General features: G+C 40.9%; 1 protein-coding gene and 1 long non-coding RNA gene across 5 annotated transcripts in view; one reads left to right on the forward strand and one right to left on the reverse strand.

The window, feature by feature from the left end:
* Positions 1 to 14,110, reverse strand: part of LOC144364963 (uncharacterized) — a 37,442-nt gene extending 23,332 nt beyond the window's left edge. Inside the window, exons 1-2 of the long non-coding RNA XR_013423167.1 lie at positions 14,014 to 14,110; positions 10,903 to 10,989 (exon numbers count right to left, since the gene is read on the reverse strand). This is a non-coding gene — a long non-coding RNA (uncharacterized LOC144364963). The remainder of the gene's footprint in view (positions 1 to 10,902; positions 10,990 to 14,013) is intronic.
* The window catches only part of Ano2 (anoctamin 2), a 352,659-nt gene that overhangs the window by 298,989 nt on the left and 30,585 nt on the right, over positions 1 to 23,085 (forward strand). For all 4 annotated transcript variants that reach the window (XR_013423166.1, XM_078015366.1, XM_078015367.1 and 1 more), the window contains 4 exons: positions 4,597 to 4,708; positions 7,229 to 7,286; positions 7,445 to 7,545; positions 17,208 to 17,353. Coding sequence is in view for 3 of the 4 variants with exons in the window: in XM_078015366.1 (XP_077871492.1) it covers positions 4,597 to 4,708; positions 7,229 to 7,286; positions 7,445 to 7,545; positions 17,208 to 17,353 (417 nt within the window). In the remaining variant the exon portion in view is untranslated. The remainder of the gene's footprint in view (positions 1 to 4,596; positions 4,709 to 7,228; positions 7,287 to 7,444; positions 7,546 to 17,207; positions 17,354 to 23,085) is intronic.

Consider the following 23,085-nt stretch of genomic DNA (forward strand, 5'->3'; position numbering starts at 1 on the left):
TCTTCCAAATATTTTTTCCTGGCTTTCATTTATTCGTTTATTCAGTACCTGCACCTCATAGAATATGTCTGGCAACAGCTGTGACCTGTCCAGATAGACCTCCGTGATCTTGTTTATTGTAATTTTTTTTTTTAAAGCCTGTAACTGTATGTGGCAGGGCCGGGGCAGGAGGGAGAAAAAATGATCAGGTGAAGAACCACAGAAGAGATCACTGCGATGAGATCTAAACGGAAAGTGACCTTTGAAATCAATAGCAGGCGTTTCCACTTGGGCCTCAGAATTGTTTCCTCTATCAAGGGCCAAAAGGATCAGGTGGAGGAAGGTGATGTGGAACCTTAGGCCCAGTGAAAACCTGATGCACATAAATCAAACAGCAAGGCACTGGCCTTTGTTGGGGCAAGATTTGTAGCCGGGGAAGGAAAGACCTTAGAAATTTAAGTTCTAGGGCACTTATTAACATGCATGAACTAAGGAAGAAACCACAGAAGTGGCAGAGTTGGCTGTAAATGGTGAGTACAAGTCATTATCTGAATGATTATTTGGTGAAACAGTGTGAGATCACTCAGATCTCTTATCTATGAGGCTATCCATTCAGGCATGGTCAAGAAGGAGAAAACCACAAAACCATCAATCAGCTAAGGTAGATTTTTCCAACTTCATTTCCTATACAGTTACAGTACTGTCCAGATTTCATAGCAGCCCATGCTAATGCCAATATAGTGAAAAAGAATCTCTGAGCCTTCCCATCCTCAGACCCCCTTCCAGACCCATGGGACTTGTCCCTTCCCGTGGAGTCTCCCTAGTAGTCCCCTGCTCGTGTTTGGACCACCACTGTGTTAGAGGCTCCTTCTGTTGTTCTCCTATGATTAGGACGAATACTGTTTTACTCCTCCATCTCCATCTTTGAAGAGTCCTCCTCTCTGAATTATTGCAAATATTTCTTGGACCTCCAAAAAGTTGTTGCTTCTCTCAGTTTTGGAGGATGTGCTGTTTGGAGGATGTGATAATAAATTCTCAATGACGTATTCTAAAGGATGAGAGTATCACATTCAAATACTTTGTCTCTCACACACATTTCTCCTCACCTATTGTCAACCACTGGCTGAACAGATTCACAGAGCTTTGCCTTTCAGGCTGCTCCCAGTGACCTCTCAGCCTGCTCAGAAGCACTGCCCCTGCTTCCCAAGGACCCCTGTTGGAGTGGGCCTTTCCCTTCATTTAGAAATGTAAGCTAGTGTCTCAGAACTTATATCCCAGAATACCACCTGCATTCGTCAATCGAGCCACTCTAGCCCTGACGCCTGTTCTGTAGATATGTTATAAACCTCCAAGATTGATTTCTGGCTCATGTCACAGCCAGATGATAGGAGGGTCTTCAATTGGGAGATCTGAAATTCCTCCTTTGGGGGGCACTGTTATGCTCCAAGGGCTGGAAGTCTTCCCTGGGAGGTGCGGGAAGAGAGAAGAGAGTCAGAGGAGAAGACCTCGCAGGAGATATGAGGGACAAGGCTTGGAGGTGGCAGACTTACTTCCACTCATATCTCACTGGCTACCACTCATTCACTTTGCCCTCACCTGGTGTGTATCCAAGAGGAGGGGAGGAGCTTGATGAGCCCAGGCCAATGCCTGTGTCACAGTCTCCCCCAGGGAGCATGGGAGGCCCCACACAAGCAGGACCCCTACAGGTGTGCTCTTATGTCCCATGGGTCTTCTCCCCACCACAGGCCTTACTCTAGATGGATTTTTAGTGTTAAAGTTTGTGTTCATATATGTATGTATATGTTCACATATATATGTGTACATATATGTATGTATATGTATTTCATATATGTATGTATATATGAATTTCAAATTTACTTAAAATATGTACCAAACATAATATTTAAAATAATTGAATGTGATAGACATCCTTATCCAAAGTACATGTATGAAGACACAAATTGGGTGTCAACATATTTATATATAAGCAGAGATATGAAAAATTGTGATATATATGTGTAATAAGATTTGTAATGCATTCCACTGTCAATTTTTTTTAAAATAAAGAAAAAATATTTACCAAATGTAATACTTTCTAAACAAAGCCTTATGCAGTTGAAAATGCTCAACAAAGTAATATGATTCTCTATGGTTCTCTGTCTCCAGGCGTGTTCTCTGGCAACTTGGTCCCCACACATAAATCATGTCTAGGTGATCTTCAAGCTGCATCTGTAGAAGTCAAGGGCACCTTGGAGGTTCTCCAAGACTTGGGGTAGAGGTTAGGTGCTTTTGACTTCCACGAAAGAATAATCTTTATGCAGGCAGTTGTTCAGTGAGAAGGAGGTTGCTACTAAATATCTACAAATACGCAAGCCTGAGACCCAGCATTGACATGAATTAAGGACTCACTGTGCTATGTAGGAAATAAGATTATGGATATGCAGGCTTCTCTCAGAGCCCCTTCTTCCAGGAAAGGAGAGATAACACCCTACATTTTTAGTTAAATCTGGAAGAGACTTGACCTTGTGTGAGAAGTTTTCCACAAAGAATTTGCTCAGTCAAGTTCATAGAAGGACAGGGTGCAGGCTTTATGCATCTCAGCATGGTGACAGGCACGAAATTAGTGAACTCAACAGTGACAAATATTTCACAGGTGCTTTATGTTAGGATGGGGAGGTGAGAGAGAACATAAGATGCAAACATTAATGGTCAAAGATCCTGATTTTAAAATACAATGTGAAAAATATCTTTCGAGGTGGGCAGATTTGGGTTCAAATCTTACCTCTGTTGCTTACTGGTTTTGTGATTTTGAGTGAGGTTCTAATCTCTGGGCCTCTGGGCCTTCATCTATAAAACTGAAAGATAATACCCACCTCACATTAGATAGCTGAGGATTAAGTGACATAGCAAACTACACACCTGTGTACAGTGCCATCTGTGGAGCAGCTTGGAGCCGACACTCTTATGTAGTACTCACATCCCCTTGAACCACTCTAAAGGTCACCTTCAGACATTGTCAATTCACACCAATGACTTCCTATAGCCGTCTGTCTGCAGACATTCTCAGCCCATGCATAAGACAGAGTAGAAGTGCCAGGGAGCTAAGTCTTGACAGTGACTTTCAGTCAGGAGGCACTCCCACCTGCTCTCCCCTCAGTGTGAATTCTGAGGTATACTTCACACAGCTCCCTAGAAAGTTCTCAGTGAAACTGAGCTTCAACCACCTGCAACATTAACCTGTGAGTCCCAGTTGCCTGCAGCATCAACCTGCTCATGAGCATACCCTGTGTCTTCCTTCCCTTCTCTGCCCCACCATCCCATTCCCTCATCTTGCTTCCAGGAAGAACCTCCCAAATAAACTACCGATTCCTAAATCTTTGACTTACTGGGATCTGAATAAGTGTACATGGACACTGTGACAGCGATATTACTATTAATTTTCAAAATACATGAATATATATAGCTAATACAGAGAGAGATAAACACTATAAAAGAAAACAGAAAAAAATATGACCCCTAGCTGAAGGTATCTGGGAAAGCTTCCTGGAGAAGATTATGGGTAACATTTGTTCTAGATGTCAAGAATGCAAAGGTTGTATACATGAGAATATGGATCCGAGCAGGGCAGTCCAAGGGAATGCCATGTAAGTGTGGTCAGGGCAATGAGGGGCTCTCTCTGAACCAGAAAGCAGACCTTCCCGAACACTGAATCTGCCTTGATCTTGACTTCTAAACCTTCAGAATTATAAAAAATAAATTTCTGGCTTTTATAAGCTACCTAGGTGATTTCATTTCATTATGGCAGCCCAAATGAATACCCTGTAGCCTCTGATTTTTGCCAAGTCATTTGTCAATCTGTAGAGTCCCCACCGTGCATCCCACACAGTTGCCTACTGAAGCTTTCCAGGTGTCTCAAGTCTTCTGAAGGCACCTGTGGGGTTTCTGCTCAGGGCTCCTCAGGATCCTGGAATGTCAGCTGACTCCTGGACCAGATAGAGCACACTAGGGCTGTAACCTGTGAGCGGGGGACCCTAGGCTCAGGCCGCGTCTGTCTCACTCATCTGAGGAGCCTCCATCATTTGAGAAATGATCACAAGGTGTCTCAGCCTATCCAGAGGACATGCCAATGAATGGTTACCTGACAAAAATGAAGAAGGAGTAAAAAGAACAAGGCCTAGCTGCCCTATGGGCTCTAGTTCAGTGGTCAACCAGTCGTTTTAGTTGGAGACCTTCGTTTCAGTAAAATCTTGTAGAAGCTGAAGTTATACAGGTAAAATTGGAGTTCCCCTTGACAGAGCAAAGAAGGGGAGTTGGAAATTCTGCTTTCTCAGGCTTTTCTTTGAGGAGCCCAGTGTGAAACCATTGCTTGAGTGTCAAGAAGAGGGAGGTTGAAGAAGAAAAGTGAAGAATGTAGTTTTTGCTTTCCATAGCCTCAGATTCTCTGGTGAACCATTTTGGCCTTCCAGATGAATTCAGTTCTAACATGCCAGAGAGATGGATCCCTTGGTTTCAATTTGGAAGGAGTAAATTGGGAGACAATGACTCACACCAAGGTCAAGACTCTGGAGAGGTGAGAAATCTCTTCTCTCTCTAATCAACTTTGGTCTTCTCTTGCAGAGGTTCCAAAAACAGAACAGACTTTTGAAGAGCGCCTGATACTCAAGGCTTTCTTGCTAAAATTTGTCAATGCCTATTCACCCATCTTCTATGTGGCCTTTTTCAAGGGGAGGTGAGTCTAATGGTGTCTCGTGTGGAAAAGTGAATTTGTCACTAATTCTGGGTCCTTCACTGTCAGGTCATGTAAGGCTAGTCCATCCCCATTGTCTACTCACATCCTCATTCCTGTTCTCCAACTTCGTCTCCTCTTGGAGCAGTAAATCATTCTGAATTAGCTTCTTCAGAGTCTGACAACCAGGGAAACTCTACTGGAATTTGGTGTCTCCCTTGAGGACAAGGCAGGGAGTGGAGGGCATTGCATGTCTAGCTCTCAGTGTCTCTTGGGTCTTGCAATGCAATTGTGGTGCTAACTACTTGAAATCAAGATAGACTTCACAGGTTAAGGCCACTGTCCTTCACAAGACTGTCCTCACTTCATATACCATACACTAACTCTGAGATTCTCAGGATGTTAGCAATTCTAATCCACTGGTTATAAATTCCAGGATTCCTACTCTCATCTTAGGTATATTAATTCATTAGAATGACTCACAGAACTCACAATGAGCTATATTTACACTTATACTTTTATTATAATAAAAGGATACAAATCTACACATGCAAATAGGAGAGGAGATAGGTTGCGGTTTCAAAGGGTCCTCATCATGAAACTTCCATGTCTGTAAGACTTGTCACCCTCCTGGTACATGCAGGTGTACCACCAACTAGAAAGCTCACCCAAGTTTTTGATATCCAGAAGTTTAATTGGGATTTCTTTACTTAGACTAATTGGTTGAATCACTTACCATGTAGTTGAGCTCAATCTCTAGTTTCCTTCCCCCACTGAGGTCATAATGCTATCCCTTGGCTAAAAGCCCCAACCAATTGGTTAGTCTTTCTGGCATCCTCTGACTTTATCCTGAGTAATCTCATTAGCAGGAATGTAGGTGTAGTCCCAATGGCCCACCATGAAAAACAGTCCTGGAAATTCCAAGGATTTAGGGGCTTCTCTCAAGAACCAGGGATAAAACTAATAAATTCTTTATTGTACAATAGATCTGGAAATAAAATAATTTATGATAAATTAATTTTTGTGGTCAGGTCAGTTGGCTACTGCAAGCAGATTTCCCAGGAGACATCTACCAACTGTATTAGACAAGCTTCCCTAGAACTGCAAGTTCATCAACCAGGCAGTGCTATTAGGAACTGTCATTATTCACATTGGGTGATATTTTATAAGGGTTTGTGACTCAAAACACAAACCCCTCTGCAGGACCTCTGCCCTTGGCTTCCAATGAAACTATAGTAGCAGAGCCAGCTATGGTGATGCACACCTATTATAGGATTATCCCAACTACTTGAGAAGCCTAGGCAGGAAGACCCAAGTACAAGGTCAACCTGGGCAACTTAGCAAGACCCTGTCTCAAAATAAGAAATTAAAAGGACTGGGGATGTCACTCAGTGGTAAAGTGTCCCTGGATTCAATTCCCAGTAACACACACACACACACACACACACACACACACACACACACACGCCGGGAATCATCCATATGAATGAGTAATTAATGAGTATATATTTCGATAGTGCTTTCTATCTAGATTTGACAGCAAGGGCAAATCATACACATAGTTCAGACAAAAGGGTGTTTGATGTTTAGGTAAATTTGTGGTATATTGGAAGAGAGAGTCTTGACAACAATACCACTGTAAACTGTGGTAAGTGCTATAAGAAGAGGTGTAAAAAGTGTTGGGGGGCTGCGATACAGTGCTTGCCTAGCTTGTGTGAGACCCTGAGTTCCATTCCCAATACCACAAGAAGGAAAGAAAAGGGTGTGAAACCACATAATTATAAACAGAAACAAGAAGACCTCAGATAAGGAAAGATTCAAGTGGAGCTTTCCATGGATGAATAGGATTTCAATGGGTGGATAAGGGGCTGCCATTTTTAAATAAGCAAGACTCTTGATCATCTGTCTGGCTTCAGGACTGGCTTTTACCTGTCTAATTCCCCATCTGTCCAGTTGTCTTATCCCTGAATAAAATATCATCTATATAGAAGGGGAGTGAGACAGACTTCCTTTCATTTAATATTTTTAGTGAGAAAAAAAAATCAAGATATTCTTTCTTTTCTGATCTCGGGAATCTCCACTGGCAATTTTAGTCAGTCAAACCTTTATTTCCTGGGAAGTCATAAGCCCTCGATAAAGAGCTGCACGAAATTCGATTCTTGACACTGGTGAAGGGAAGAAGGTGCGTAGAGAATACACTTAGACTCCAGACATCATTGTGCTTAGTCTCAGAGATCACACCCACACCCACAAACATATCCACACTCACTCGTACCCCTTCTCAGCTCCACACCACACTCAGTCTTAGCCCCTGCCCAGCTTTCCTTCTGTCCACTACAATCTGACTGGTTAAGAGGTTAAGAAGTGAACTTTAGGTGTTTTAGGTAATAATTGGTTGCTTATCTCAGAGTGATGTGCTACCTCCCTGTACTCTCAAGGAGGACGTTGGATGAGAATGCACATCCTCAAGCAGCCCTGGCACGTTCCATCTTCTGTAACTCTTCCCACACCTTTTGATTTCAGGTTTGTGGGCAGACCTGGAAGCTATGTCTATGTGTTTGATGGTTACCGCATGGAAGAGGCAAGTACAGTCGCTGGTGTTTCCTGCCTGGCTAGCATTTTATAGATGTATCCCCATCCCAGCCCCATTTTTAACCCCATCACAGCATTTCAGGGCCCTCGCTTCTCTGAGCGCCACTTGACCTAACTGCTTCTTTCTTTGTCGTCTCCTTCCCGCAGTGTGCTCCAGGGGGCTGCCTCATGGAACTCTGCATTCAGCTCAGCATCATCATGTTGGGGAAGCAGTTGATCCAGAACAACATCTTTGAGATTGGAGTCCCGTAAGTAACAAATCTCACTTTCTCTTTGCTGCCAAAGGCTAGCCCAGAAGTACCAGACTTTGAGCACAATTTTTATGGTCTCTCCTCTTCTCGTTTAGGTTGGCCATTTACTTCCTCTGTCTTCTTGTCAATAACTTTTCCCATGGAGTAATTCCACTCCCACTGACCTTGTGTGCCAATCTGATCTGGGATGTTAGCGGCTCAGAAAGATTCACTAATTGCTTAAATTCACAGAACGAACAAATGGCAGAGATAGAAGTTAGGTATCTCAGATCCTAAAGTAAATAATATTTTTAATCCTATTTCGTCTCTGAGGATGGTGGAAAGATGAGTTTGAAAGTTTGACGCATGATGGAATCATTTTGAACTTGAATCAAATGTATAAAAGATGATATGTCATGAGCTTTGTAATGTTTTGAACAACCAATAAAAAAAAAGAAAAAAATCTCTGAAAAGTAAATGTTGAAGATATAATCTCAGGAAGGGAAGGATGAATAGTTGGTGAAACACAGAATGAGTTGTTTTCATGTAGATTCTTTACCCTTTCTCCATGGTTTTATGCATATTTCATAGAAGGACTTCTTTCAATCAGGCTTTGCATGGAAATGGTCATGAAAATAAACACTGACCTGCAGGCCCCCAAAGAAAAAAAGATGGAACGAATTAAAACCTACCTACAGTTCCAAGAAACATGTAACCTCTTCTGTGTTTTCCTTCTATTGCTTTGTAGTTTTAAAGAAGAATCTATTTCAGGGGATCTTTTAAGGCAGCCAGCATCACAGAGCCAGGGATAATCAGAGGAAATGCTAAGAGGGTGGGTCAGCTGTCTTGAGGACCATTTGCAAGGTTTGACCATTCTGGGGTGCAACCGCCAGAGGGTGCGTGTAGGGCTAGTTGAAGACTGTGTGACATGCTCTATCTTCCTGTTAGAAACTTACTATGCATATTACACTAATGGTTCTAAAAGTCCTCCAAGAAAAAAATCTTTGGTTAATCTCTTTCTTTCCAACTGAACTTGAAATGTTATTGCTTAGGGTTCTTAATTGAAGCCATTGGAATCATTCTGACTAGTTTAAGTGACCAAATAATTTATCAAGTGACTACCAGAATGTTTTTTTTTTTAAGGGCCAGAGAATCTGGCTCTGAACTACGTGGCTAGGAATAACACTTTGTCCATACTGCAGGAGGGTTTTCAGGGAATACCACTGCCTCCATCTCTTGGCTCATATGGCTGAAATGTGGAAAGAAAAATCATATATGGGATGATTCTTTTCTTCCCAAAGATTTTTAGTTTGGGAGACAAAATAGCCTGTAGTTACTGGGTGCTCTGTATGTAATCTGAACTCCTTCAGAGTAGAGGTCAAGAATTTGGAGGCAGTCGAAGAAGCTTCAAAAGCAGAGGGGTTTCTTCCAGGGTGTGTCTGTGTCTTGAAAGGAAATGTCACCATCATTTGTTTCAAGATGGTCTGCCATAATTTCTCTTAAAGAAACCATTGCATGTGGATATTTTTTTTATAAACCATCCATAGATTAACTCTGGTCTTCTCACAAACACTGCCCCACAAGAGGTATTGCTACAGGGGGAAAAGGTAAATCTCGTAGAGGTGGCAGCTCCTTGACCAAGATGTTGGGACATGTCAGGGACGTGGCAAAGGCAAGAGCCAGAAACCGGTTAGGTCCACTTAAAGTTCACTAAGTCCTAGGTTCCTTGGGTTGCATGGAGACACTAGAAGAGATATGGCCCAATCTCTTTCTCCATGTAAAATTCTACATGATACACCTGCCACCATGGGAGCTATCACTCTCTCAAAGATACTTTCTAGTCTTCCTCAGGAACAGACAGCTAAAGTTATAATGAAGAAAATTTAGTTTACCTGAGGAAAAAAACCCCGTTTTAAATGGAGCTGTAATTTACGAAATGACAATCCTTGGCATTTCTTCATAACATTGTTTTGTTCCAGTTCTCCAGTTGGGTCTTGCCATCACATACCATTAATTAGATCGAACACCTAGTATTATTTTTCTGCCCACATACTGGGACAGCCTCAGGTGGCACCTAGCCAGACACTTTTTCTAGAGAAGGACTGATGTGAACATAAGTGTCTGGATGCCTCATTCCTTTCCCCTGCTTAAACCGCCTGTAGTCAGCCATCAGAAAAGCACCAGTCTCAAGAAACTGAAGCTTCATTCTATTCCCTGATTTCTGACCAAAAGCTGTGTATTGATAGTCAAGCAAGAACAGATGGTTCTTGTTCTCTAGGAGCTTAGCATCTTACAGAGACACTATTTGTTAGGAACCAACATCGAGAGAATACACAGCAGATACCAAAGCCACATCTGGCCCCTTTGAAGCTATGTGGCTGGCCCCTCCACCACTCCTGCAAGGAAAGTCTCATTTCTCTCCAAACATCTGGAGAAGACACCTGCACTTCCAGTGCATTGTTATTCTGCACTGGATGGAATTATAGATTGCTTCTAGGCATGAGATGACCATGTTTTCATCTGGACATCTGTTCTACCACTTAGCCCATTCTTTCTGGACCCAGAAGCCTTTTATAGAGTATAAGAGAGAAAAAAAAACCAGGCATATGTTTGGACAGTGTGTTGGCACATTTCCTACCCATCAACTCCATCAGCTCCGTAACAGATGAAAATAATGCATGGTGGTTTGCCTTGAAGGCTTAATTTTCTTGTTTATTACTTGATGTGTGTTTAATTAATGGAAATTGCATAGTAACTCATGAAGCTACAGGTAAGTCACTTCTCTAAGTCTTGCTGTCCACGTCTCTTGGTAAACTTGGTGGCATTATAGTCTTTTCAAAAGGTGCCTTATAGGTCTAGCACCCCAGTAACCTCTCTTCTACTGAGTGAAGCTGGTCTCTATTGATTTCAAATACAAGTCACTCCATTTTAAAACATGCTTCCTCATTTCAGTTTCTAATCTGCAATAGGACACATATGACATAGCACATAGGTAACATTAGGGATGCAGAACAAAGATTCTACCAAATCCAAAGTTCTCTATGATCCTACAGGTTGTATTTTGAGTTTGGTCCATAAAATCACTATGATTATGATTACTGGACCTTCACTTCCCACTTAGGGTACATTATTCATTAATTACATTTCTCCCATCCAGAATTTAAGCATCTGACAGTACATTGATGTATGACAGTTGAAAAACATGGAATAAGCAATGAAAAAGAGACTCTTTTTGAGTCAAAAGAGAAATGACAGTTGATTCTGACAGCAAAGAAGGAGTCAGGTAAATTATAAAAGTTATAGGGTGTCTCTATAGGGCAGAAATTTAGTGGCTAAACAGATTCAAGTTTAGATCCAGCTGTAAAATATACTTACTGTGTGACCATCGGAAAGTTATTCTCAAAAAAATCTGCCTCCAACATGGTCATGTAAGGCAAACAGCTTGGATAACTGCTCAGCCATCTAAAATACATGAACAGCAGAGAAAGAAGAAATCATTCTTGGGGCTCCAGGTAGCCAAAATTTTACTGTATGTCATGGGATGTTATGTGGCTGGTGATACTTTTTAAATGTTGCAAGTCCAGAGAGTCAGCCTGAAAAGACCCCACTCAGGAACACTGTTTTCCTCTTCTGTTCTAAGCCTGATGGCTTTTGGATTATAGTATACCTTGTCATTACCTCCAGAGCCTTCCCCTTCACATTTTTCTGCAAGGAGATAAATATTGATCTAATAGGTCAGATTTGACCTTTGAAAACTGTACTGGGGAACGTGGGTTGATAAAATTACGTTAATGTGTGTGTACGAATATGGCATAATGGATTCCACTCGTCTACATTATTATAATGCACCAATGAAAATTAAAATTAAAAATGGAAATAAGACTAAGAAATTCAGTAGGTGGTTGTACTAAGAATGCTGGGGGTTAAAAAAAAACATGATAACAATAAAGTTCACAGCACTGATCATCTTTAATTCATCGTTGATATTTTGGGGGTGAGGGGTTACTGGGGATTGATCCCAGATGTGTTTTACCACTGAGCCATATCCCCAGCTCCTTTCATATTTAATTTTGAGACAGGGTCTTTCTAAGTTGCTGAGGCTGGCCTGGAGCTTACGATCCTCCAGCCTCTGCCTCTCGAGTCGCTGGATTACAGGTGTGTGCCAGGCCCGGCTTCAACACCTAGGTTTGCAAAAAATTTTCTGATTCTTATTCTTACATCTTTCTAAAAACACGTGAAGACTGTCTCATTGATCTCTATCCATTAGTCCAGACAACTGTAGTCACCTCTCTCCCTGAGGTTGTGACATCCTCAGTAGACTCTGGGTGTGCCTACTGCAAAAATTAACATGACACAATTGTATGGCCTGGAGAATCTTACAACCCAGCAGAGTCTCAAACTAGAATACTGTTTCCCAGTCTTCAGTCCTTTGTGAACCATTTGAGGCCTCTGTTCAGGCATCTTCTACCAGGCAACAGCATCCCCCAACCCCCTGTCCTCTTTTCTAGACCTGAATCAGAGACCCTGGAGATGGAAAAACAAAATGCTTCTAAGGGAGGCCCTAAAGCTGAGTAGTTAAAATCCTCTCTGTAACTAACACAATGATAATAGATAAAACTTGGTTGCGTGTTCTCAGACTATCCTTCCTCACGCAATGCCAGGCTCCCGGGGCCTGACACAGTTGTGCAGATGCTTTCCAGAGAGGAGCTAATGGTTTTAAACAGAACTGTCCCAGAAAAATGTTCATAGGCAGCTCCTTCTGAGATGACTTCAGACATGCTAACTGTGTGGCAGAATTCGATCCTGTGTTGTTTTTTACCTGTGCCCATTGGTGGAATTTTCCTCATCCCACAGCTTTTCCAAATGTGTCTCTGCAAAATAGACCTTGGATCAAAACACACCATACCACATCATGACTCTTTGCTATCATTTGATCTCAAATTTAGCTCCATTCTTGGAATCCTCAAGAATGGTTCTTCCTTTTTGAAGCAAAACTGAAATGGGCCTGTTATTATCCAAAGATGGATATTTTTTTTTTGGTCTTTCAAAGGATAAATATCAGCTTTCTCATGTGCTAGATTCTTTCGCCTGGCATACATTGAAATGGACCAACCAGACAGACAGATCAATACTTCCACTGGCAAATGTCCTTCCATCCTTATTCTTACTAAAAGCACCAGATCACATCCCCAAAGAGTTGTAAGAGATGGCTGGACTCAGCTAGTAAGGTTTTATAAACTGTCTGCTTTCTTTGTGTAAATGTACTAAGTTTAACATTTCAAGACATAAAACACTCTCTCTTTAAAGACATCACAGAAGGTCTGTGTTCTGCTCAAATACAGTGGAGTCTGACCCTGAGTCAAAAGTTTAAAGAATAAGTTTGAACCATGACTGGTGTTGAGCAACACCCTGTGGTTGATATGTTCCTCCCCTTTGGCCCATTTATGGTTAGGTTCTGCCTTCTTTTATAGGGTTCAGGGTTCATGGAATAATAGGATGGCGTGGGGCCCAGATTCCTGTGGCAAGAAGGCCCAAAGGGTGACAATCACCATTTTCTTGGGTATGAGCCCATAGGGCACAGGCAGAGAAGGAAATGGGAGCCTTCCAAAGAGTTTCTAAGACTTGTCATTAAAAAGGGACGGAAAAAATAGCAGAAGAAAAGGACAAGGGGTAACATCAAAGGACTCACTTTAACAAGCGAGTGCATCATACGGTCAGAATCATAATCCTAAGTTTTCCAAACGGCCCATCTGTATGTTATACAGTTTGTAGGATTCCTCTTAAATCCTGCTGTAGAGAGGCTTTATTAATTTTTTAATAGTCACCAAGCTATCCAGGAGGAAAACTTGTGGGAATGATGAGCTCATAAGAACTATTTGGGGATTTTTTTTTGGGGGGGGGCTATCTACACTTAAAAGATTTTGAAGCCCCTCCCTCCTTCCTCTTCCTTTGCCACCTTTGTCACACAGACTTGGCCTTGGCCTTCTGCTCCCATGACTATTTTTTTTGTGTGTGCTTTGGAGGCTCCTGTCCCCCACCCCTCCTCCCCTTAACTGCTTTCCAGAGAGGAGCTGAATTGTTTTAGGCACTACTGCCCTAAATAATGTTCCTGGGCAGCTCCTTCTAAGATGACTTTCCTCCCTGGAAAGTGATATTCTCAGGGCTCTTTGCTGGCCCTCCGCTCTGTCCATAGTTGGTGTGCATTGCCATGGCTTCATTCTCTCCCTGGCAGTTCTCAGATCTTTGCCTCCAGCCCAGCGCTCCATGCACATCTATGCAGTTGCCTACTCCATTGTCTGTGGGTCTCTCTGCCTGATTTTATTGGAGTTATTTCAGATCTGGAGTTTCCCTGGTTCATTTTCTCTTCTGAATAAATGTCTTCCTTCTGCAAGTATTAGGAATCCTAGTTATCTGGGCAACGTGGGTACAGAGACATTCGGATCTGCTGTTCCTTCAACAGAGCTGTGATCGGTTTTTATTCCTTACCTTTTGGGATATCTGATGCCTCCAGTTGTGAGCTTCTGCAGCATGAGTTGGTGTGCTTTTCTCTGCCACCTTTGACCATAGGCACTTATCATTCAGCCACCACAGCTTTGCCAACTCCTTTACACCTGATCCATCTTTTAAGATACTCATTAACAACCCTCACACACTTCTTATTCAAAGCTGTTTTCATTACCCTTTATTCATTCAGAAGTGGATAGGGATATATATATATATACACCTGTGTTCAGTTTTTTATAATCAAATCCACTGTTTGGTCTTTATTAAAGATTTGGCCAAGTTTTCTGATTATTGGGTACCTAGAAGAAAAGTCTCATTTTAATTTTGGTGCTAAATTTTCTCTCCCCACTTTTCCTTTTTTAAAAAATTTTAATTTGTTATATATGACAACAGAATGCATTACAATTCATATTACACATATAAAAGCATAATTTTTATATCTATGGTTGTACACAAAGTAGAGTCACATCCTTCGTGTCTTCATACATGTAGTTAGGGTAATAATTACCATCACATTCCACTGTCTTTCCTACCCCTATTCCCCCTCCCTTCCACTCCCTCCCCTTTTCCCCTTTGCCCTATCTAGAGTTCATTTAATCCTCCACCCCCCATCCCCCATAGCATATTAAGAATCAGCCTCCTTAAATCGGAGAAATCATTCGGTATTTGAGTTTTTGGGATTGACTAACTTCACTTAGCATTATATTCTCCAGCTCCATTCATTTACCTGCCATCATTTTATTCTCTTTTAATGTTGAATAATATTCCATTGTGTATATATACCACATTTTCTTTATCCATTCATTTTTTTCTTTCTTCTTTTTTATTTTCTTTGACTGTCTCCTTCTGTCCTTATTTTCAGACAAGGTCTCAACTAGTCCACACAATTTGGCTTCAGCATCTTTAGGCTGTGTCTAGTTTTTCTCACTTTCTCATTATCACAGAATTATTGACTTTTTTTGGAGGGGGGGGGTACCAGGGATTGAGCTCAGAGGCACTAAACCACTGAGCCGCATCCCCAGCCCTATTTTGTATTTTATTAAAGATAGGGTATCACTTAGCTGCTTAGTCTCGCCATTACTGAGGCTGGCTTTGAACTCATGATCCTCCTGTCTCAACCTCCTGAGCTGCTGGGATTACAGGTATGTGCCACCATACTGGCTATTTTTTATATGAAAATTTTTTAAATGTTTGTTTTTCCCCAGTACTAGGGATTTCAAGCAGGGCCACTCTATTATGGAGTCACAGCCCCAGCCCTTTTTATTTTGAGACAAGGGTCTCACTAAGTTGCTGATCCTGACCTTGAACTTGAGATCCTGCTGCCTGAGCCTCTCTAGTAGCTCGGTTTACAGGTATGCACCATCATGCCTAGCTCTACTGCTGCTTCTAATGGATCTCAGCTCATAGTTTAAATCTTGTGATTAGGATGTTATTGTGATGATGGTGAAGATGATGAGAGGGATAATGATAGATACATTTATTGACCTCTTGGCACGTACCAGGTCTTAATTTGAGCTTGTCACATAGTTCATCTTCTTTAACTGACCCTCTGGCAAGTTAATATTTATTTCTTCATTTTAAAGACAGGAAACTTGGTTTTATGCAACTGTATTCTACACTAAAGATTAGGCTTTTATCACCTTTGTTTCAAATTATATTAGCTAAGACCCGATGAGAGCTCTGCTTTAAACCATTAGACTTCCACTAGCTGACAGAAGCAGTTTCTAACAATAGAAGGAGGTGTGTGGTCATGTTGGGTTACACCTACATAGAAGTTAGGTGGTCTTGGATGAATACTGGGAGATGGTGGGGAGGCCTGCCCCATCCAAGGACAAAGCTTGAACTCCAGAATCCCCTTGGACCTTTTCAAGGCTGTGATTCAGAATGTTCTATGAATTCTTCTGTCTCCTGGAAACTTCCTCTTAAGCTGGTCAGCAGCACTGGCACCTAGCTCTTTCACCAATTTTTTATTCTCTATGCATTGGACAAAGTATGAAAACCCTGTGTCCTCTGCCATATTATATATATATATATATATATATATATATATATATATATATCTCATTTATTCAGTGCTCACTGTCTCCAAATATCATGGCTAGGATTGTGTCTCCTAATCTTCTACCAACCCTTACAGGTTGGACCATTATTATCTTGTTAATCATTCTAGGTCAAAAAATATTGGGCTGGGGATGTGGCTCAGCGGTAGCGCACTCGCCTGGCATGCGAGCGGCCCGGGTTCGATCCTCAGCACCACATACCAACAAAGATGTTGTGTCAGCCGAGAACTAAAAAATAAATATTAAAAAAATTCTCTCTCTCTCTCCCTCCTCTCTCACTCTCTCTTAAAAAAAATAAATTAAAAAATATATATATATTAAATGTGGTTGTCTTCATCAGTCAGATTACTATAATGAAATACCACAGATAGGTGGCTTAACCAACAGAAGTTTGTTTTTCTGTAGTTCTGAAGGCTGGAAAGTCTAAGAACAAAGTCCAGAAGGATTAAATTTCTGGTGAGGGCTCTTTCTGGCTCACTGATGGATGCTTTCTGTATGTCCACACATTGTGGAAAGAGAGAGAGAAAAAGAGCTCATCCTCTTCTTGTAAGACCACTATTCCTATTGGATTAGGAACCCCACTCTTATGGCCTCATTTAATCTTAATTACCTCCTAGAAGCCCCATCTCCAAATATACTCACATTGAGCATTAGAATTCCAGCATATGTGTTTATGGTGGCTAGTGTTCAGCTTGGCTTTAATAGAGATGATGCCTTTCATGTTATTGAGACCCCCAAAATGTTTGACCTGTGAAGAGAGCACCCTTTTTCTACTCTATTCTCCAGGAAGAAGGTGAAAATATCACCCATTGGGCAATAGGACTGGTTCATATTTATCAGGAAGGACCAACTCTCTGTTGCTTATCAAACAATAGGAAGAATTTAAAGTTTCACTGGGTTTGAAGCAACTGATCTTTGGGGGAGGTTGTTCTCTTTCATTATCTTCATTAAAGATATCCTCAGGCTGACTTTTGGAGAAAAGTAGCCTCCCTGTGTCTGTTTATCTGTCCTTAGATTAGAGATGGCTTCATTCTCAAAATTAGTGTTTTTCTCCTTTCTATCTGCAGAATCAACCCTCTCCAGAGACTGTTGGTGACTGCTCCATTTCTTTTCCAGGAAACTAAAGAAACTATTTCGGAAGCTGAAAGATGAAACAGAACCTGGAGAAACTGACCCTGACCATTCAAAACGTCCAGAACAGTGGGACCTAGACTATAGCTTGGAACCCTATACAGGACTCACTCCAGAATACATGGAAATGAGTAAGAGCCCACCGTCTTTCCTTCCCCTGAAAGCAGGTTCAGACGAGGGATCTTTGTGTAGAGGGATAGAGGGGTCAGGGAAAATGACTGAGACAGCCTCTGCTCCTTGGTGGGTTTCATGGCTTCTCAGTGTCATGTGAAAGTTAAGAAGCATGGGACAAAGCGAGCCCTGGAATGTGAAACAGAAGCAGCTGTCACCAATGGATAGAGGATAGCAGGGTGATGCCTTCTTCTCCTTGGGCCGCCTCTGCTCATCACGAAATCAAAGTTGGGTCTCTCAGGTCTCCTCCCAAACCTTCTATTACTAACAAAGTCAGGAGGTAAATTGTGAAATCTGGAATTTAAGAATCTAGTTTCTGTGAAAGAAAAGTAACCTATTTTACTTGTGTCAAGGATATATACATCTTTGACAAGGAGCCCCACTCTGCTCAGGCAGGGTTGGGTAACACACCCACTTATCAACAAAAAAGGTTGAGGGCATTTTGTGTAAGGGTGAGAGGTAGATTTCCAGTTGCAGAGCCTCTGGTTATTTTATATAAGGCTTGAAGGCAACAGTACCGGTCAGTACAAGCAGATAGAAACTACTCATTTCAGATGTGGCTTGAAAGCCAGTGCTATATTATGAGAAGTGTTTCAGTTTAGACCGGATGCCTTCAAACTCTTGGCCACTTGAGAATAATTCTCATCTTCTGTTGGGGTAGACATTTGAGAAACTTTTTTCCAAGGCTTGGAACTAATGAATTAAAAGGATAGGACACTAGTGATAAATAGCCCAGGTATAGCATTGAAACATTTGTTCAATCTAGAGATTATAGAGAAACATCAATCAGAGTCAACAGAAGAATCAGTCAATCTTAATGCAATACTTAATATAATTGCACCTATCATTGTGTTTGTACAGTGACTCCTGACCCCTTTGGTTATTCAATTTTAATAGAGGCTATCAATGTCTCTCTGTGCACAAGGTGCCTTACTCATTATTTCTAGTGGATATTTATTCTATTCTGTTATAAGAATGTATGTATGTAAGTTAGGGATGGCAGGAGGGGCAGGTTCTAGATTAGATAGTCAGGAGAGGTCTAGCCCTGGTTATGGGCAAAACCTGAGCTTTTTAACTTTAATCTAGTTATCAGAAAAGAAATAGTCATAATGTGTGCTTCAGGAACAATTGCTATAGAAAATATCAAGACCCACCCAATTTATAGAAATCCATTTTCTCGTGCTTTTCACATTTAGCTAAGTCCTACCTCTAATCCATCCTGACTCTGAGCCAGGTATTTCCAAAGGAGTGACTGCTCATACTTCAGATTGCCATTCTACATCTGCCATCCTCTCACCTAGAAAAAAAAAAAAAAGAGTTACTGCCAGAGATCAAGCTTCCACTAGGAATCCTTGAGTTCTGTATACCTCCAACCTCCACCCCTGGTCCTTACCCCACCACCAATTATCTGTGTAGATTGCCATGCCTGCTACTTGTCTGTTCCGCTAGTTGGCTATTGCAAACCTTCCTTTGTGTGATTAAGGGCAAAGACTCTTGAACTGTATTCCCTGGGTTCAAATTCCTGACTCTGTGTCTGACTAGCTAGATGACCTTGGGTGAGTGGTTAACCTTTTAAATGTCTATTTACTTAGTTGTGAAAAAAAAAGGATAATAATATTTACTCCATGGGATTGTTGTGAGTACTCAATGAATTAATAGCTGTGAAGGTCTTAGAAGAATATCTTTACATATAAAAACTATAAGTTTTAGTTAGCTTTTTCTTCTCTCTGACCAGAAATAATTCTAACAACAACAATGTAGAGGAAAAAAGTTATGTTAGCTCATGGTTTCAGCCGTTCAGTCCATGATCAGCCAATCCATACCTCTGGGTCTGAGGTGAGGCAGAACACTATGGTGGAAGGGCATGGAAGAGGAAAGCAGATCACAACATGGCAATCAGGAAGCAGAGAGAGAGAACTCCACTTACCAGAGACAAAATATAAACCCTAAAGGTACATTCCCAGAGATCACTTCCTCCAGCCACACCCTACCTGCCTACATTTACCTCCCAGTTAATCCATATTAGTGGATTAACCCACTTATGGGGTTACACCTTTCATAATCTAATCATTTCACCTCTGAAAATTCTTGCATTATCTCACACATGATCTTTTGGGAGACACCTCATATCTAAACGGACACAGTATGAGGTGTCAGTGTTGATTATTTTAATGATCTTGAGGTCCTAGGAAAGCAGAGAATAGGAAATATGCTCAACTTTGACAGCTTTGTATGGCTAAGTATAAATCCACAATGTGTTTAGATTTTGATTGTTTACAAAGTAATGGGAAGAGGAACAAAAAGAAGTAGAAGACCTAGTTACTTGTGGAAGAAATTTCCAGCAAAATGTAAAGTGAAATTCATAGCACAGATTAAAAACAAAAGCAGACAAAAATTCAAATATTTAACAGATTATAAGTGAATAAAACAACCATATATATATAAGAAATTTTGAAAATAGAGTAAAAATAGGAAAGTTTCTCCCCAAACTCCCCTCATTCTAACCTAACTTTTTAAAGCATTTTGGTTCCATTTCTTAGACACATTTTGTTATATATAAGATTTTTAAAATAAGGTTGTGATCACATACTGTTCTTTTTTATTCAACAATATAAGAATAAATGCTTCTAAGTTGTCACATAATATTCAAAATTAATGGCTTCACGATAGTCCCTCTAATAAATGTAGCATTGTTTATCTCCCAGTTCAGGGTATGGAGGCTTATTCCTCAATTCTCCCCTATTTTAATGCTCTAAAACAGTATACACTATCTTTGTGCATATAATCTTTTCCACATTCAGTATCATTTCATCAAGGTAGATTTACAAAGGTGTGATTGACTGGGCTGAGATGTGTTCATTTTGTTGTTCTTGATTCATATTATCAAGTTACTTTCCAAAAGGATTAGACCAGTTCACCGAGACAAAGACAGTTCATGAAAACTCCCTTTTAGCAAATACCCTTACATATTCTATTTCCTGAAGTCACATGATATGGAAGAATTATCAGTCTATAGTAAGCTTGAGACTCCCAACCCTCTGTGCACACCCCATTCCACCCTGTTGACCTGAACATTCCAAACTCATCCTTAGCTTCACTTCATATAGTGCTTTCTCTGAAGTCATTCCAGGCCAACCTGCAGTTGGTCCTGCGTGATTTCATTATTTATTAGCTTTTCTGCCCTAGTCTTACATTTAATGCACACACTGATGGGATCTTACTGAATTATGGTACTATTGCTCATGGCTCAGGTTTTAGTCAGCATTTTTGCTGCTATGACTAAGGATCTGACCAGAACAATCTTAAGGGAGGAAAAGTTTATTTAAGGGCTCACAATTTCAGAGGTTTTAGTCCATAGAAGGCTGGCTCCATTCCTCTGGGCTTGAGGTGAGGTGAAACATCATGATGGAAGAGTGTGGCAAAGAGAAGAGTTCATATCACAGTGATCAGAAAGCAGAGAGAGAAACTCCATTCTCCAGATACAAACATAGACCCAAAGCCACACCCCAATCCCCATCTCCTCCAGCCATACCCTAGCACTTCAGTTATTCCATCAGGGATTAAGTCACTGATTAGGCTAAGGCTATAATCCAATCATTTCTCCTCCAAACCTTCCTGCATTATCTCATGTGAGCTTTCCAGGGACACCTCATCCAAACCATAACAGCTCACGCATCTGTTTTCCAGCAGACCTGGTCTGTTATGTTCTAGAAAGAGCAGAGAGATGGGACCAAGGCTTATTTGTCTTTGTATCCCCTGGATTCCGGCACATTTCTTGGCACATAACAAGCTCTCAAGTGCATCTGAAAAACAAAAATAAGTTCATAGAATCAACTATGAATGAATATACTAATTAATGGAAAAGATTTTTTTTTACATGATGAGTTAATAATAATAATAATTTTATAAGCAAACGAAGGATCATTTCCAAGCAGCACTGGGTGGATGGTGGATTAGAGATGTTTTACAGAGGTTTCCAGTTTAGGTATGAGGTCCTCTTTGGTTTCAAGGATCTACATATCAGTGATAAAAGCAGAGAAGTGCATTCTAAGGAAGAGGGACTGGCAAATGAGACAAAGACAATCAAATGGTAGTTTGGGATAGGAAAGGTTTCAATACAGACTTGGGATTAGTAGACAGTCCTGAAGACAGAGGAAGTGATGGTAAAATCTTCACCATTATGCTGACTAAGAATTTTTTATTGCCCTTAGGCAAATAGGCAGCAAAGAAGGGGGTCATAAGATTAAGGAAGAAATGGGGAAACACAAGCTATTTATTTGATGATTCATTTATTCTTTCATTCATCAATTTATTTTTGTACCGGGGATTGAACCAGGGATGCTTAACCAATGAGCCACATCCCCAGCCCTTTTTATATTTTACTTAGAGACAAGTCTCACTAAGTTGATTAGGGCCTTGCTAAGCTGCTGAGGCTGGCTTTGAACTCGAAATCCTCCTGCCTCAGCCTCCCAAGCTACTGGGATTATAGGTCTATACCACCACACCTGGCACATTCATCAAGTTTTATTCAGCACCTAGATGGAAGAACAAGTTTGGAAACCAGAACAGTCTCTTCATCAATTCAGAGTGACATTGACATTAATCCAATCAACATATCCAATAGATATTAATGCAGACTTATCTGGAAGAGGAAGCAGCCTGGATCATGTATGGATTTTCCAAGCTAGGTTCTACAAAAAATCTTTAGGCCATTTCATTAAGAATTTCAATTATTTAAGGAACATTACTATCTAGGGGCTGGGGCTGTGGCTCAGCAGTAGAGTGCTCACCTAGCACATGTGAGGCCCTGGGTTCAATTCTCAGCACCTCGTATAAATAAATAAAATAAAGATATTGTGTCCACCTACAATTAAAAAAATATTTAAAAAAACATTACTATCTAACTTAATATTTCATGTAAGTGTAAGGATGATGTTTTCTGGGGTAAGGTCCCTTTCATTACTTTTATCTTTAGACTCTCCTCTTCACCTTTCAAGGGTGTTTTCATGTACATTTAAAGACTGGGCTGCAGGATAGAGCCCACCAAGCTTCATCAAGCAGCACTCCTACACCTCCATGCACCATGGTTAGGGTGAGCGTGGGAGTCAAATCAATATTTCCAATGCTATGTGACTCTGACCTTGAGGCTTAAAGTTATTGGACCCAATTTTCCCATCTAAATTGTGGGTTTGTTGATAACATCTACCTCATAGGACTGTTATACAAATTAGGTGCTGAATACCAAGTAGCCAGGTGCTGCAATCCAAGCTACTTAGGAGACTGAGGTAAGAGGATCACAAATTTGAGGGTCAGCCTGGGCAATTTAGTGAAACCCTGTCTCAAAAAATAAAAAAGGGCTGGGGGTGTGACTCAGTGCCTGTGGGTTCCATCCACAGTTCAAAACAAAAAGTAATTATAAAACAGTATATACGTAGACTCTCATTAGCCATTATTACTGTCATGAGTCCAATTTCTGTTGAATCTAGAAAGCTTTTTGATTGAAAACATTCTGAAGGTTCAGAATATAGTGCGCCCATCAGTGTTAGGATTGTGTATAATTGTTTAAAGAATGAGGGTACCGGGCTCCAAGACACACCTGAGAATTATATTCAGAAGCATGAGCTATAAATACTCTGAGATGTTTGTCCTTTCAGAAAATTCTAAGCCCCTGGGGCCCTACTTGAAAAGACTG

This window comes from Ictidomys tridecemlineatus, chromosome 6 (genome assembly GCF_052094955.1).
Source record: "Ictidomys tridecemlineatus isolate mIctTri1 chromosome 6, mIctTri1.hap1, whole genome shotgun sequence".
Taxonomy (NCBI): Eukaryota; Metazoa; Chordata; class Mammalia; order Rodentia; family Sciuridae; genus Ictidomys; species Ictidomys tridecemlineatus.